Here is a 15,247-nt window from a genome sequence, read left to right on the forward strand (position 1 = left end):
TGTGTTGAAATGAAAGATGCACTGTACCTGAAACGAAGCAAGCCCCAGAACTTCATAGCGCCGTCCCAAATTTACCAATCCTGAACCACCAGCTGTCGCAATGCGCAGCCATTGACAGTGCGAAGCAATATCTGCAAGCCTTTTCTTACCATCGTGCGCACCAGACAAGCGTACCATCTTCGGACATTGTATGATCTGAGAGTACATGTCAGATCGAGAGGATGTTAACCCCTTCTCTCTGTTGTCCACGCCCGGCAAATTGTTTCCCAATCCTCTGCATGACCTTCATGACCTTCGGGTGCGGCCTGGACAACATGTCGCTCACTGCACGCTTCTTTCCCAACCTTTCCAATTTGATCTTCAAAACTCCCAGTCAAGCTTCCAGATCTCCAATCGCTATGCTCTGACGAGCGCATTTGCTGCACACGAGAGATTGCTCAATCCAAGCCGCCCGAGCAGATCATCTCTCGACTGCTTCCCTGCCTAAGCAGAATGGGACTTGACGAAGTCGAACAGCCAACGAACAAATTCATCGATGGCAGCCCCGGTAGGAGCATATGGGCCCGTCCCCAGCCAATTCAGCAGCACCTCACGGACGGCTGCCTTGTCTTTGCCGTTCACCATCATAGCTTCTAGGTCAAGTGCAAGCCTGTTGTGACATTCTGGATAGACCCATCTGCGCTCCACCAGCTTTGGCTGAATCAGATACCACAAGAGTTCTCCATCGATGCAAATTTCGTCAGCCTCTGAGTATCGGATACCCTCGGCCTCGTCCCTTCTGAGAGCTTGACCACCGCTGTGAGACGAGGCCTTTTCATCAATGTTACTAGGCTCTGCAGGAGCCTGTGCGGGACTCGTGGCACTCGTGAGAGCTTCTTCAACATGCCCGGATGGTCCACTTGAGCCTTGAAAGACCTCAACGGCTTCACTCGTCGTTTGATAAAACTGAATCGCCATGTTTTGGAGGTTGGTCTGCCTCCGGAGAGCTTCCGCACGAGCCTTCGCATAGATGCGCCCGTTGACGAACTTGATGCTATCTCGACGGACCGGTGATGATGACATCGTGAAAGCCAGAGGTCTAAGTATGTCAACGACATCGCTGTGCTCGACGAGACCAAAAGCGCTTGCATTCGATGGAGAGGCCAGAACAGACATGGCATGTGGAAGAGTCGCGAGAAAATCGGAGACTTTGTCCACTTTCTTCTGCGGTAATATGGAAAAGCGTGGGCTGCTTGTGCGCTGCTCTTCAATCAAAGACATGGCGGCTGTTGGCTTTGACGGCGACTTGACGCTGGCTTCCTGCTTTGATGCCAACGCTGCTGCATCGGAAGTGGATGTAGTCGTCGCGTGCGTGTCTGGCCCCTTCGAGATATCGGCCAGATGCTGGTGGCTGGACGGGGCGGGGCTGGTGGGATGATCGCAGACTTCGCCCGAGAGTTCCGACACAGCGAGGCTATTGCTCTGCTCAGGTTCCATGGAGCTTGCGAGACTGGCAACGCTGGGCTCATTAGTGCTGGTTTGACGAGAGAGCAGAGATTGCTTGGCCATCTCGCAGTCTCTGCAGGGGCTCCAGGGAAAGATGCAGTCACCATTGCCGGCGTCACTGAACATAGTGGTGACTGGTCCGTCTTTGCGGATGACTGACTTCGACTGGAGAATGGTTGGCAGGCCAGACGGACCATCCATGCAGGTTTCTTGGAGAAAGAAGTTATCGAGACGCCGATTACCGTGCTCGCGGGTTTCGGCCAGACCAGACGAGACTTGCTGGGCAGCTTCGCTATTTGCAAAGTTCTCGGCAGGAAGCTCGGTGAGTTCGGCGTCCATAATTTGCTTGGAGAAATCGGCGCTGTCGGTTATTACGCCCAGCTCGTTCATGGACATGGATGGGAGTTCGTTCTGGAAGAAAGACGCGGCGCCGACGCTTGTGTTGATTCGACAGATGGACTCCTCGTCGCCGCCGCGAAAGACCGCTTCTGGGTGTTGCTTGACTTCCATGCACAAGCTTTGTCCCGGAGGTGATGACAGCCGGGGCATCTCATCGGTGAGTGAGGTCAAAGCAGGCCCACATCCGTAGAATGATGCGGCTTTGAGATCTGCGTTGAGCATTGTGATAAGATCTGCACGGCTGACGCCGTCCTGCTTGTCTTGCTTCGAGGGATCATGCTCATTCGAGGCGCTTTCAGCACGCGGAAAGGTGAACCCCAGCTTGGCGATCGCCATGGAGGTATGTACCGCTCCACTGTCCTCGGAAGAAGATTCGTCTTCCTGCCCGCCGTGCCCAAGTCTTTCGCTCTCGAGGAAAGCTTTCCACAGGCGCTGGAACCCGAAAGCCTGCTGCACGGGGTAGCCTGCAGGATGCGTCTTGAGCTCGGGATCGAATTTGTGCAAGGCTAATGGAGTCAAGACAAATGGTTTGAGCGCCTTTTCTAACGCCGAGACGTTCGTCTTCCATAGCGACTTCTGTTGCTTGCTGGTGGCGTATTTGATATCCGCAGGTGTCAACGCAAGGTGTGTCAATCCAGAAAGCCGGGTAATGTATTTGCAATCGACGAGAACCTTGACAAGGTCTTCCTCCGTGAGCGCAAACTGCCACGCGAATCGTGGTTCCAGCACTTGGAAGGAATCGGCTCCGACCCGGAGTGTAAGACGACTCAGATTCGGAAGCCTGTCCAAGGTGAGTACCGATCGGAACTGTGTAGTGAGTCTTTTGCACAGGCGCTCCACGATTGCGAAATGTGTGCGCCGGGTTCTCCAAGTGCCGAGCCCATCAAAGATAGAGTTGCTGCTGCTTGCCGGACGTGCCGAGCGGTGGATGAACTCTTGATTGCCAACCCATGCTGCTGTGGCGCATGCAAAGAACTTCTTCGAAACCATGAAGTCGCACACTTTTCGTGGTGGGAAAGGTCGCAGTTCGTATGCGAAGTTGATCCGCTTGCGCTCCATCTCCTCCTCATCCCAGTCTTCCTTGACCACGAATTTGGCGAGGTCTTCCTCCGGGTACGCATACCCAAGAATGTGATCCACAATTTCTTGCGGGAAATCGAAGAAGTGCAAAGGCTGCCTGGTCGTGACGAGCCGAACCTTTTCTTCTGTCTTCGTGTTGGCCGTGATTGCTTCCTGTGATGTTGTGGACACTGCATCGTCGGCTGGAGCTTCTGTTGTCGACGAAGGCGACTTTGTTGTCGATAAAACTGCTCGAGGTGGGAAGTCCGCTTCGATAGCCGAGGAAGCATCGTGGAACAAAGTTGGGGACGATGAAGGTGAAGATGAAGTCGTGAGCGCATCATGGAACGACGTTGGAGACGAAGGTGACGATGCAGGAGATGGCGAAGAGGCTCGGGAGGAAGGTGCAGTCCATGATGAGAACATGGCTGATGTAGCACTTGTCGATGCTTCTATGAGAAGTGTGGGCGCACGTCGCGAATGCCGGCCTCGATGCGCAGCCGAGTCGAGAGGCGCAAAAGCGCAGGACGGTCGAGTCTCAGTCGAGTCCTTCAAAGATGCCCGAATACGTTGCTGGCATTCGAAGCGCAATATCGCAGTGCAATCCCGATGCACGTCGATGATGTATTGAAGAAGGAGTCCAGCTCCCCCGGAAGTCCAGTGGTGAAGGAAGCCAAAGAGTCCCGGCCCGCTAGCGTGCATTTCGCGTAAGACACGCCCGTCACTTTGCATGAGGCTCGAATCCTAAGACAGCCTAGCGCATTGGTCAAGTGAATGTTTCACACTCACACTCAGACTTCAGGCCTGCTCCACCTCTTCAGAGTGATCAACGCAGAAGTGAGATGGAAATGGTAGTAAAAGTGACAGAAGTAGAAACGCCCAAGAACAAGTAAGAAAACGTGAAAAGGGGCCTGTGTTCAAACATTAGACAGTATCGACACGCACCATCTATCTCTTGTTCTCGCTTCTGTCAGTCGCCGTCTCGATCAGCTCATATTCCTTCGTACAAGTCCTTGTCGTCGCATGCCCTTCATTTTTCTTTCTGAACACAATCTCCAGCCCATCATAGTAATATGAGAGACTCCAGCGCCATTGATTCCTGAAAACCCCCGCCCTTTTGTGGTCCCTCGCAATGCAATATGAACAACGACAACCAACCATCCAATGTCCTGTTTTGAGCTCCAACCCGCCTGCATGCAACATCTCGCCCGATTGATGTAAAAAGAACACACTCTCTCATTGTCCCGACTTCGACTTTGACGAACCAGGTCCGACCATCGAGTCACTCCTCACGTTTGAAGGGTGCGACTCCTAATTGATGCCCTGGTACAATTCCTCGAGCGCAGCCTGTTCCTCAGCCGCAGAATTCTTTCCCTTCCTCCCCAACGTCCACTTTGACTTCTTTTTGTCCTCGCGCTTCTTCTTCATCTCCGCCCAGCCATCGTCCTCATCCTCATCCAGGACCTGTTTTCCTCCGAGAGCAGTCTTGGGCGCGCCCTTTGCTTTGTCGATGACGCGGATCGTGGACTTGGGAGTCTGCACGGTAGTACCATTGAAGGTCGTGCCGGGAACATTTTGCGAGGACTGTTGTCGGGTAAAGGCCTGCAGGGTATGGGAGGAAGTCATGCTTTGGGTGCGGCCGGAAAGATCATCGAATTGAGAGACAGGCCGGTAGCGCGAAGCCCTACCGACGTTGCTGCGCTCGCTGGGCGCGATTGACGGAGTGTAGCCTTGTCCTGGCTGGCTTCCGGGAACAGCGAGACCGGCAACTGAAGGCGCGTGAGAGTTACCGAATTGTGGCATGACGCTGTTGGGTCGCGGCTGTCCAGGTCCAGAAGAGCCACTCCAACCTTGAGGTGGGTTCATCATGGTCATTGAACGTTGGTGTAGGCCGTTGAAAGAGCCGTGGCTGGCTATCGACATTGGCCGTTGCGAACCGGCAAAGTTTTGAGGATTTTGGCCATTGAATTGCGCCTGCTGCATTGTCATCATGTTTTGCATCATTTGCATCTGCATCTGCATGAATTGTTGCATCTGCTGCGAGGCAGGATCCATGCCCTGCGGCATCATTGGCATTCCCATGGGCAGCATCGGCATCGGAGGAACACCGGACGGTGTATACACTGAAGGGGCCGCCAAATTGCCCATGGACATTGTTCTCTGCCCCATGGCCATGTTAGCAGGCAGTGGCATATTCGGACCGTTCGCTCCATTTCCAAAGGCGGAGTTCGGGCTCCCTCGACGAGCGGCCCTGGCTCGCTCTTCGCCAGCGATAACACCGACGAGACCTGCCGGATGACCCATTGCACCAGGTGCAGGTCCAGTCGGCATACCGAAGACAGAGGCCGCAGGCCCATGCAGAGACTCCCGAGTGCTCTGTTGCACGAGTCCCGCGCCAAAGTATGGATCGGCAGGCAGTCTCCGAGCAAAAGGTGGCAGATTGCCTTGACCAGCACCAATCGCGGACCCTGCCATTGACGTTCTCCTGTCATTCTCCGCCGCGGTTGGAGGTCGATTAGCACTCGGGAATCCATGCGCCTGCAGTATGCCAAGCGGAACATCCTCATCGTCGTCTCCACTGTGCTGCCCTCTCATAGACTCAGTCGGCGGCGTGCCACCAATGCCGCCGAGATGCAGGGCTGGCGCGCTGTACCCGCGATCATTCACTGGTCGATTTCCCGGGAGATCTGTTGGTCCTCCACCGGTGACCTTTTTCATCTGCTGGCGGTAGACCGACATCGTAGCCTGCTGCTGTCGACGTTGTGTGGCAATCTTCCTCGCCCGCTCGACATCATCCTCGTCGTATTCGTCATCAGATACATGCTCTTCCTCATCACTTTCATCTGAACTGCTCTCGCCCTTCCTTTGCAGGGCCTGGAATTCCTCCTTGGTAATCTTCCTGGGTGTACCGTTTGCGCTTGCGTTCAGATTAATCGATGGTCGCACTGCGCGAGACGGAGGTCCTGCAGGCGAAGATTCGAACAAAGTATCATCGCCCACCGGCCTCGTTCCGCCTCTGCTCGCCCGCGGTGTTGTGTGTATTGAGTCGCTGCCACCCTCAGAGTCCCGTGTCGAGCTGCCTGGGCTTCTCGCTCTTGATGCGCCTGCTAATGCCTGAGTATCATTTCGCAACACATGTGGGGACCGAGAATTACCATTTGAGGGAGCAAGTCGGTTGACCGGAGCAGGGCTGATGCTCGACCCTTGCGGATCGCGCAGAGAGACTTTGCGAACCCATCGGTCGTGCTCATCGATCTGAGTTTGGCGATTCGGGTATTCCGGCTCTTTCCCTTTCCCACGCCCAGAGATTGTATCTTGCCCGACCAGACTTTCGTACGAATGGCGCGGCTCAAGGAGCACTGGCGACGTCAATCGTTCGGGAACACGAGAGTACCCAGGATTCGTGTTGCCAAAGAAAGCTTGCGCAATACCGCCTCCCACCGGGGGACTGTCGATTCGTGGTGAACTCCGTGCCGAACTTGAAGACAGTAGTCCGGCCGAAAGAGGGTCGTCGTAGGAATACGGCGACTCGAGCTCGTCGTTTCGAGCTTGCAATTTCGGTGATGGAGACAGTGCAGCTCGGGATAGTGCTCGTGGTGGGAACATTGGCTCCGAATCCTGCCATTCGTTAGCATCTCGTTGGCGGTGAGGATCCAGCGCACGTACAGTTCGGTGAAAATTTTGGGTGACAGGGGGAAGTATTGGACCGTCTTGCTTCTGCAAACTGTCAAACATGTTACTGAAATCATCCCCGAAATCATTTCCAAGGGTCAGCTCGGCCTTGGGCGGAACGGCAGTGCTGGCATAACTGCTAGTGGTCATTGCTCGATCCCGACCCGGACTTGAGCCGCTGAATCCATGCGGAGGGGGCACTGGAGGAACGTCATCCTTGGACTCCTTCTTTGCAGTCTTCGCAAACGAGAACGTGCGAGCGGCTCGCGAGGCGAAGGAGGCTGGTGGTGGAGGTATGTCCGCTGGCGCAGATGCGGTGTGGAACATGCTCGTAGTAGAATTACGCACAGCCGGAGGGAACAGTTCCTCGTCCTCCGGCGCGCGATCTGGGTCGATTGACGACGGGAGGGTGGACGTCGAGCTATGGCGCGCAGACGCCGAAGAGTCGTAGTATCCACTCGAACCTGATGCAACCGTCCCACCGCTGCCTCTTGCACCCGTCAATGGCCTGACGGAGCTCTGCCGAGAGGAGTTTTTGCTCGCCTCGAGGGCCAGGCCTAAATCGTTCTCCGACTTCCCTCTCAGAGCGTGCAGCGGCGAACTGAAGGGCCTGCTCACTCCGCGATCAGGAGCGCCATATGTGACACGCTTCTTGTCTGGTCTCTCGATGACTCGGAAGGACGAGGTCGCGGCTGGCTGCTCTTCCTCGGGAAAGTCGAGACCACTTTGAGATGACTTGCGCCGGCCAAAGTTCTTGAGGTTCAACCCTTTCGGCATTTGTAGTTGTGCTTTTATGTCCACTTGAGGGCGGTGCACTGCGACCGGTGTGCTGGGGGGAAGCCGATGGGTTCTAACGGCCCATGGAACGATGCTCGGGTAGATATGTATATATACAGGGTCGTGTGCAGTGCCGTTTCACATGCAAGCGTGTCTCGTCGTCGATGGACTGATCGTGGGTGGTATGTCGTGCGTGGATTGGAAGCTGCTCGGTCTCGACACGACGAAAGCGGAGCAGGGGGCGGAGTCGACTGGGAGGGCTGGAAAAAGGATGATGGCGCGGCCGTGGACCAGGGGGTCTGCGGGTGGGTCCTGTCGATTTGAGGAAGCAGAATATACTCGACCGCGGTATTCGGAGTGTGTCGATGAATACGACGGGAGATTTCGACAATGAGTGGAAGAAGGGTCGTGGTCGTGGTGATGGACGGGAGGTCCAAAAAGGTGGACGACAAAGAATCTCTCACGGTCCCGTCGGGATGTAGTTCTATTGGATTCAGGCACTGCAGCCTCTCAGATCTGATCGGGTGGAGCTGGGCTGGGCTTTGCTTGCTTCCTTGCCGCAAATAGCTCCAGGATCGGGCCGTACAAGCGACCCGTACAACAAGATGAAATGATCTGACGATGAATACAGTACAGTATAGGTATCGACATTGCTCAGGCAATGGCTGATTACGAGACTCTGGAGTCTGGTCTTCGTATCGTCGAAAATCCACATGCCCACCGACCCCCGACTGACAACCATGGCGCTCTTTCCATCGTATTGACCATGTCCGGACGGTGGAGCCGCCCCGCCTCTGCATGGGCAATAAGAAAGTATAATAAAGCGTGCCCCCGGAGCGCCCTTTGGTGATTCGCCCAATATTGTTGTCCACTATGTTGTCCACGACGCACTTCCCACCTTGACGGTACCTCTCTACTCTTGAAACTTTCCCACGATCTCAGTCTTACCACTTCGCCCGGTCCCGACCTCCTCCTATGCGAGAACAGCGCCACGCTCCACTTCGGCCATGACTTCCAGCCGGTACATGCACCTCGACCTGTTTTCGCCCCAACCTCACTCACTGCAGACTTGGCTTCTTCCCATGACATGCCGGCGACGTGATGTCGGTCTTTGTGCTTTGGAATGGTCTCAGCCTGCCGCAACGTGTCTAGCAGCTTGACTTGGTGAGGTCCAAATCTGGCCGGTTGTGGCGCTTCTCGAAGACGCTCAGCTCAACCGTCAAAACAACCAAGATTTTCTTTCCGGGAAGGCATGACGGCACGGACGTTGTTGTGCGACTACCCTCGTGGTGATGCTGTGCTGCAGCACACTCTCTTTGTCCAACGTTACATCTCCCACGCTTCCGGCGTGGGGAGTCAGCGTGCCAGGGATACCACTCTAGAAGACTAGAACCCTTCGCAAATCGCCCAAAACCCTGAGAGTTCAACAATCGACACTGGGTTCAATGGGTTGCGTGCCTCAAGGTTTGATGGCGTTGGCTAGTCCCGCCATGTCAGATTTGGGACGTTGTGCACACAGGGCTAGGGATGTGCGTCCACCATCCACACTATGGCCATACACGTGTATACCCACGTGGACGCTGTGTACCAAAGAATTGGTGGTGACCGTCCACAAGGGTAATAACTCACGCGTTACCTGTATTGGCATAGTGTATCGCTGCATTATCGGTCCTTCTCATTGCCGACGTTCAAAACGACGCTTCCACTGCACCTCTGGTCATTTATGACTGCTCTTGCTGCTCTTGAAGTCGACTGATCGAATTGTGGTGTTTATGAGGCTCTGAATGGCTAGTGAGGTCTGTATTCGATGGAGCTATAACGATGGTAATAGAAGGGTTGTTGGATCGTGTGCGGAAGAAGGTAGGCTCGGTGGAGTCGTTGTTGGTGATCAAAAGGAAGGTGAGTCGCTGCTGCAATATTGAGTCAATTACCACTTCCTTTACACCTCTAATCATTCTCAAACCTTCCATTCCATTCAATGCCTGACCAACGACGACGCTCTGCAAAGAGGCGTGTGAGGACTAAGGATAGCTGCTGGCTTGAAGTCACTCGCGGCGCTCTTAAGGAGGGTAAGCGGCACCCTAATGTCGTCTGTATCCACTGCAAGGACGAGTAGACTTCGAATGAACGAGGGCGTGTTATTGAGCATCTGAGAAGGTGTTAGCAGCTTCCGGAGCATCTGTGGAAGCAGTATCAGTCGGAGCGATTGCCAGTTGATGAGGACGCTGCCATGACCAGCTTCGAGACCGCGCCTTCAACTTCAAGCCCTTCACGCCACCGTCAGCGAGGCATGCTTTAGTATGCTGATGCCATGGACAAGAAGGAGTCTGAGGCTGCCGTTGATGACTGCGCTCAGTGGGTGTTTGGTGCCGGTCTGCCATTGAGCACTGTGGAAGATCCTGGGTTTCTGAAGTTTGTTAACCGTCTGCGTCCTTCGTTCACACCGCCGACGCGCAAGGCTCTCACCAGCACGATACTGCCACGGCAATACACCGCCATGAAGGCCCAGGTCGATAAGGCGATCCGCCGCAGCAACAACGTCACGTTGGTGACGGATGGATAGTCGAATCCTCGCGGTGAAGCAATTGTCAACTATCTCGCAGTGCGTTGATTGGTCAGTTTGGTGTCGAAAATGAAGCCTACTAACCAACGTTTGCAGGTCACCTCTCGAGCGCCATATTTCCTCAGCTCCGTGGCCACAAGACTCGACCGCCATACCGGCGAGTATCTCGCTAACGGCCTCTTGGATGTGATCAAAGAATATCCTGGAAAAGTGGTTGCGTTGTGCACTGACAATGCCTCAAACATGAGGTCGACACGCTCGAGAGTAAGTCGGTATTTCTTTAATGCTGAGTCATGTCCAACTCCGGTTTAGCGCTGCTCAAATCCGGGGGCGGGAGGAGCGGCACGCTCTATCGATAAGCTTTTGACCAATTAACTAACGCGCTAGTAGGTCGCAAGGCTGCACCCTTAAATTATCGGAATTGGCTGCTACTCTCACAACTTCAACAACCTCATGCTCGACATTCACAAGGACGACGACATCACACTGGTATTCTACGGCATCAAGGAGGTAGCCAAGTACTTCAAGAATCATCCCTTCGCAGTTGAGACCCTCCGCTACATCGCCAATGGCCCAATTACCACCTTCCAGCTGCCTGGCAAAACACGCTGGCAGGGCAGACCAAACTGTGCAAAGGCCATTAATTCGAACCGCCGACACCTTCAGGCCCTCACCAACAACGTGGATGAATACACGGCCATGCTGCTTGGGCCTGGAGCTTCGCTGGATGCAAAAGAAGCGTGGCAACGCATCTATACCATCCTGCAGCAGCCGACCTTCTGGTCGGATTTGAAGAGCTACCTTAAACTAATAACACCCTTCCTTGCAGTCACACTCGCATTGGAAACAGACATGCCATCGCTCTCACGCGTCTATAGCTGCTGGAAGATGCTCTTTAATACGTCATTCAACACCGGCCTCATCAGTCAAGCTGTCATTAACAGCAAGCTCGAGCACCGATACAGACAGGCCTACCATCCCCTTATGGTTGTGGCCTACCTCGCAGACCCTTCAGTCCGTGACCACAAGGACTACCACTTCATCCTCATTGACAACGACACCCTCGACAGTCTGCGGCCATAGCTCTACCAGCATTGCTACGACATCCTTGCTATCGACAAGACTGCCAAGTTTGAGACCTTGGATACTAAGGAACGCATGGCTTTAACGGATAAACTGATGGCAGAGGTGGTGGCCGGTCTCACGCTTCTTCGCTCAAAGCAGGGACCATTCAGCAATGGGATAACTTGGCAGGCACACCACTAAATGACTCCCGTGCAATGGTGGTACAACTTCTTCAAAGACAGCCATCCAGCTTTAACAGCTCTCGCGCTGCTCGCACTGTCTATTGCACCAACGACTGGCACCGCCGAGCGCAACTGGTCAGCCCATGGCTTCATTCACAACCTCCGCCGTAACAAGCTCTCCTACACCACCGTTAAGATGCTTGTGTATTTGTATTGGAACCTCCGCATACAACGCAAGCTTGCTAACAGCTCTGAGGGACTTGTCGACGACGAGGGGGATCAGTTTGATAGCCCTAAGGAGATCATTGCCAGCGTGTTCACACAGGACATTGGTGACGAGGCTTGAGGTGGAAGGAAGCTGAGATGTGGAGGTTTATAACATAGATTGTATACACGTGACTGACCATTCCCCTTCAGGTTATCCTTCCTTACAACCACCATGGACTCCATGGTGGAATCCATGGTGTATATACACACATTTCTTCCATCCACGGTGGAAGCACATCCCTACACAGGGCTGACAAAACATCCAGACTCCCGTGCTAGGTACACACATCTACTGTACTACTATACACAACCACACATACTCATCTTCTCTGCTAATTCGAATATGCTTCCGCTGACTCGACCATACCCATCGATGTTCGTCGCGATCGGGTAAGTCTACCTCTTCCTTTCGAATATGTGGAGATTGACCTTTGATTCATGTCCCGTAGAGCAGATTGTCTCGTGCCAGATCGAGGCAGAATTGCATATATGGGGCGCCTGCTCGCAGGCATTCTGTCCTCGACGCGTTTCGCAATCATAATGATCCGCAAACCGGCATAGAGAGGTGAGGTGAAGGATATCGAACATCTCGAGGGTACGCGGCAGTTCTCCAATGTTTTTAAGCTTCGAGTCTCCATCCCAGCTTGGCACGACGTAGCTGTCCACATCCTTGAACGACTTCGTGCACCACGTTGAGAAGACATCAAAGACTCGTTCCCTTCTTGATTCCGCTTTCGGTCTTCCCGTTATTGCGACTTGATTCCACAGCGTCTGTACCTTGGCAATTCCCACCTCGCTATCGCCCGCCGATCCTCAGACGTCCCTGATCAATTGCATTTGAGCCCTGCAAAAACTCCAGATACACAACTTTCAACCAATTCATACTTTCACTTACCACACCTGGCCGTACCTTACTCCTCAGGCGATCTCAATCATGTCCACTCCACGAATTCACGATCGAGCACAAGCCGGCTTCGCTAACAGCACGGCCTACGACTCTCACCGCCCAGCCTACTCTGACACCATCACCCAAGTCCTACTCGAGCAGCTGGATGTGGAGGGCAAGCAAGGCGCCGTGATCGTGGATCTCGCGGCCGGAACAGGCAAGTTCACAGAGGCACTGGCGAAGCGGGAAGAAGGCTTCCGTATCATCGCCGTGGAGCCGCATCAGGATATGCGGAAAGTGTTGGAGGGAAAGCAATTGAAGGGTGTCAGCGTAGTCGACGGTGTTGCGGACTCGATGTCGAGTCTGGAGGATGAGAGTGTTGACGCCTTGACGATTGCCCAGGTGGGTCTTCAATGCTGTGACTTGTGAGGGTATCGAGCTAATTGCTCGCAGAGTTTCCACTGGTTCGCCAATATGGATTCGTTGAAGGAATTTCACAGGGTACTGCAGCCTCACGGTAGGCTGGGTCTGGTATGGAATGTCGAAGACTGGAACGCTCCCAAGAACCACAAAGCTTCTACAGCATGGGAGAAAGTCGCACATGAGCTCAACTTTGCTATCGCGGAGGAGTCGGGGGATGATCAGCCTCGCTTTCGCCATCAGGAGTGGCGGAAGGTGTTTGACGAGCAGATCAAGGTGACTCCTTTGACCATTCTCAAAGCGAGCGATGATCAGCTCTTCTCTCTTCCGATCGGGGAGCATGTCGAACCATTCGAGGTTGCATTGCCGGTCGAAGACGCATGGAAGCGATTTCGTACGCTTGGTCAGATCTCGGTTATTGAGGGGGAACGGTTGGAAGTATGTCGGTCTGTTTTCAATCTCTGTCGAGAGCAGCAAGCTAACGATTCGCAGCGAGCGAAGAAGACTTTTATGGATGCGATCAATGGTGAGGATGTGGAGAAGAATGAAAACGGCGATGTGATCATCCATGGAAATTCGTACGCGTATTGGACTTCGAAGATCCCTGCAGAAGGTCGAGATGGTGTCTTCAGTGTTGAGCATTCCAAAGAATGAGCGGGATTGATGATGACCGAATGCTCGTTGCTTCAGCCGCATGACGCTCTCTGCAGCCCTGGATTCAGTGAGGAGCCGTTGGAGTTTGCCCGTGTCATAGAACAAGACCTTCTTGCACATACATTGACAGGAAGCCACTTCAATGCCAACCTCTTCACGCGACCCTTGCCCCCAAATTCCATCTCTGCCACTGTCCCGACGACTTCACTTTGACGCTGAATCGACCGAGATGTACATGACTATGACAAACAAGTCAGCACTGCACTCTCAGTGACCACGAATCGCAACAGCACAAGAATTTGCACCTACCGTTGTTGCCTCTCACGAATGCATCGCCGTAATTCCGTCTTTGCTTGCCATCCACCATCTCCTTCGTGTCCTCTAACGCGATGTTCATGTATCCATCGACTGATTGCAGCTCGCCTACTCTTGTCAGCACGGCATCCTGCAATCGAAAGCAATTGAGGTCGAGCACACCTTTGTAGACCACGCCTGAGTTTAGCTTAACGGTCACAGGAGCGCCGATGATTTCCGACAAGAAGCCACTTGGATCGCGGGCCTCCTCGCCACTGTTTGGGGCGTTCTCCGGTTCTGCGCTCATGATTTGATGGTGTTTGTGTTGAGGCAGATCTCGCGGAGCCGGCGACGGTGATGTCGCGAAAGAGGACAGCACTAGCGCGGTTCGATGTGCGGTATGCAATATACGCGTAGCCAAAATTTGTCTTCACATGCGAATTCGTTGCAGTCTGACCTTCTTCTTGAAGATCGACGGCACCACGAGACCAATAGAAAGAACACAAGATGAAGCTCCTCACACTCAACTTCCTCACATGCGCTCGGAAGTCATGCAAATCCTCCCCCGCCGCGTTTCCTCTACATCCCAAAGAAGCCGAACTCGAACAAGTTGAGCTCGATCTAAATCCGCTATTCCTCACGAACATGCTGCCGAGACTGGACTGGGCAGCGATGAAAACTTTGGCACAAGAAGTACACAGCGTCTAAAATGGCCCTCGATGTGTCCCATTGCTAACTGAAATTCAGCTTGGTCTGCCCAATCTTCCTGCTGAGACTCCCGCCGCCGAGGAGATGGAGTCCGAGGACGGCGAACCTTCGCAAACGCTCAAGGACCTGCATACACTGCTGATGGAGACGAGTATTGCATCGGGAAAGTTGGTTTGCGGAAACTGTGAGCATGAGTATGCTGTGAAGGAGGGCATCGCGAACTTTCTCCTGCCGAGCCATCTGGTTTGAGAGGGTGTTCATGGGATCAGGGACCATTGTGAAGGCGTGACGGAGCCTACATCACGATCGAAGCTTGCTGCTCAAATTGGCTGCCCCATTGGCGAAGGCACGGGCAAGAGAGGATTCTCGCTGGACTGGAACAGGAGCAGCTGCAGGTCGCGAGGAGTCCAGGACGACAGCCGAGCCCGGCTTTCTCCATCGTATGCTCGAGGACGACTTACGCGCAGCCGACATGATGGACTGGGCACTGTCCCGCTGGAAGCGAGTCGCGAGCTGCTGAGCGACGGCCCATGATGATGGAAGAAGCATGACTTGAGATGAGATAGCGTCTTCAGCAAGCAATGCTACAGGACTTGAGCAGGAGATTTCTCAGGAGACTTCTCCATGAGATACACAAGCTCTCAAGGCGACACTGTCCAAGACTGTCTCCATTGTCCATGTTGTTCAAGCATGTATTGTGGATCACTCCCGATTCCCCAGCACATGGTAAAGCTAGCGTGGAAGATCCCACACCACGTCATCCTACTCGTCCGAACTTTCGTAAAAGCTGCCGCGGTCCTATATTGCCTACATCCA

General features: G+C 53.9%; 5 protein-coding genes across 5 annotated transcripts; 2 read left to right on the forward strand and 3 right to left on the reverse strand.

The window, feature by feature from the left end:
• Positions 1-483: 483 nt before the first annotated feature.
• Positions 484-3,369, reverse strand: MYCGRDRAFT_94580 (uncharacterized protein; the record flags this gene model as incomplete). The annotated part of the gene is made up of 1 exon (XM_003851035.1): positions 484-3,369. The coding sequence occupies one exon, from the start codon at positions 3,367-3,369 to the stop codon at positions 484-486; it is 2,886 nt and encodes a 961-aa protein (XP_003851083.1).
• Positions 3,370-4,673: 1,304 nt separating this feature from the next.
• MYCGRDRAFT_105261 (uncharacterized protein) lies at positions 4,674-6,055 on the reverse strand (the record flags this gene model as incomplete). Its single annotated transcript, XM_003851034.1, has 1 exon — positions 4,674-6,055. A coding segment is annotated over one exon (1,008 nt), but the record flags the coding sequence as incomplete, so codon positions are not given.
• A 6,348-nt stretch (positions 6,056-12,403) lies between these two features.
• MYCGRDRAFT_74162 (uncharacterized protein) lies at positions 12,404-13,643 on the forward strand (the record flags this gene model as incomplete). Its single annotated transcript, XM_003850711.1, is given in 3 exon segments — positions 12,404-12,773; positions 12,786-13,225; positions 13,280-13,643. The coding sequence occupies 3 exon segments, from the start codon at positions 12,404-12,406 to the stop codon at positions 13,427-13,429; spliced, it is 960 nt and encodes a 319-aa protein (XP_003850759.1).
• A 39-nt stretch (positions 13,644-13,682) lies between these two features.
• On the reverse strand, positions 13,683-14,030 carry MYCGRDRAFT_74163 (uncharacterized protein; the record flags this gene model as incomplete). Its single annotated transcript, XM_003851033.1, has 2 exons — positions 13,683-13,855; positions 13,907-14,030. 2 exons carry the CDS (start codon positions 14,028-14,030, stop codon positions 13,683-13,685), a joined length of 297 nt encoding a protein of 98 aa, XP_003851081.1.
• A 200-nt stretch (positions 14,031-14,230) lies between these two features.
• On the forward strand, positions 14,231-14,680 carry MYCGRDRAFT_45617 (uncharacterized protein; the record flags this gene model as incomplete). Its single annotated transcript, XM_003850712.1, has 2 exons — positions 14,231-14,416; positions 14,471-14,680. The coding sequence occupies 2 exons, from the start codon at positions 14,231-14,233 to the stop codon at positions 14,678-14,680; spliced, it is 396 nt and encodes a 131-aa protein (XP_003850760.1).
• Positions 14,681-15,247: the final 567 nt, after the last annotated feature.

Source organism: Zymoseptoria tritici, chromosome 7, assembly GCF_000219625.1.
Source record: "Zymoseptoria tritici IPO323 chromosome 7, whole genome shotgun sequence".
NCBI classification, from domain to species: Eukaryota; Fungi; Ascomycota; class Dothideomycetes; order Mycosphaerellales; family Mycosphaerellaceae; genus Zymoseptoria; species Zymoseptoria tritici.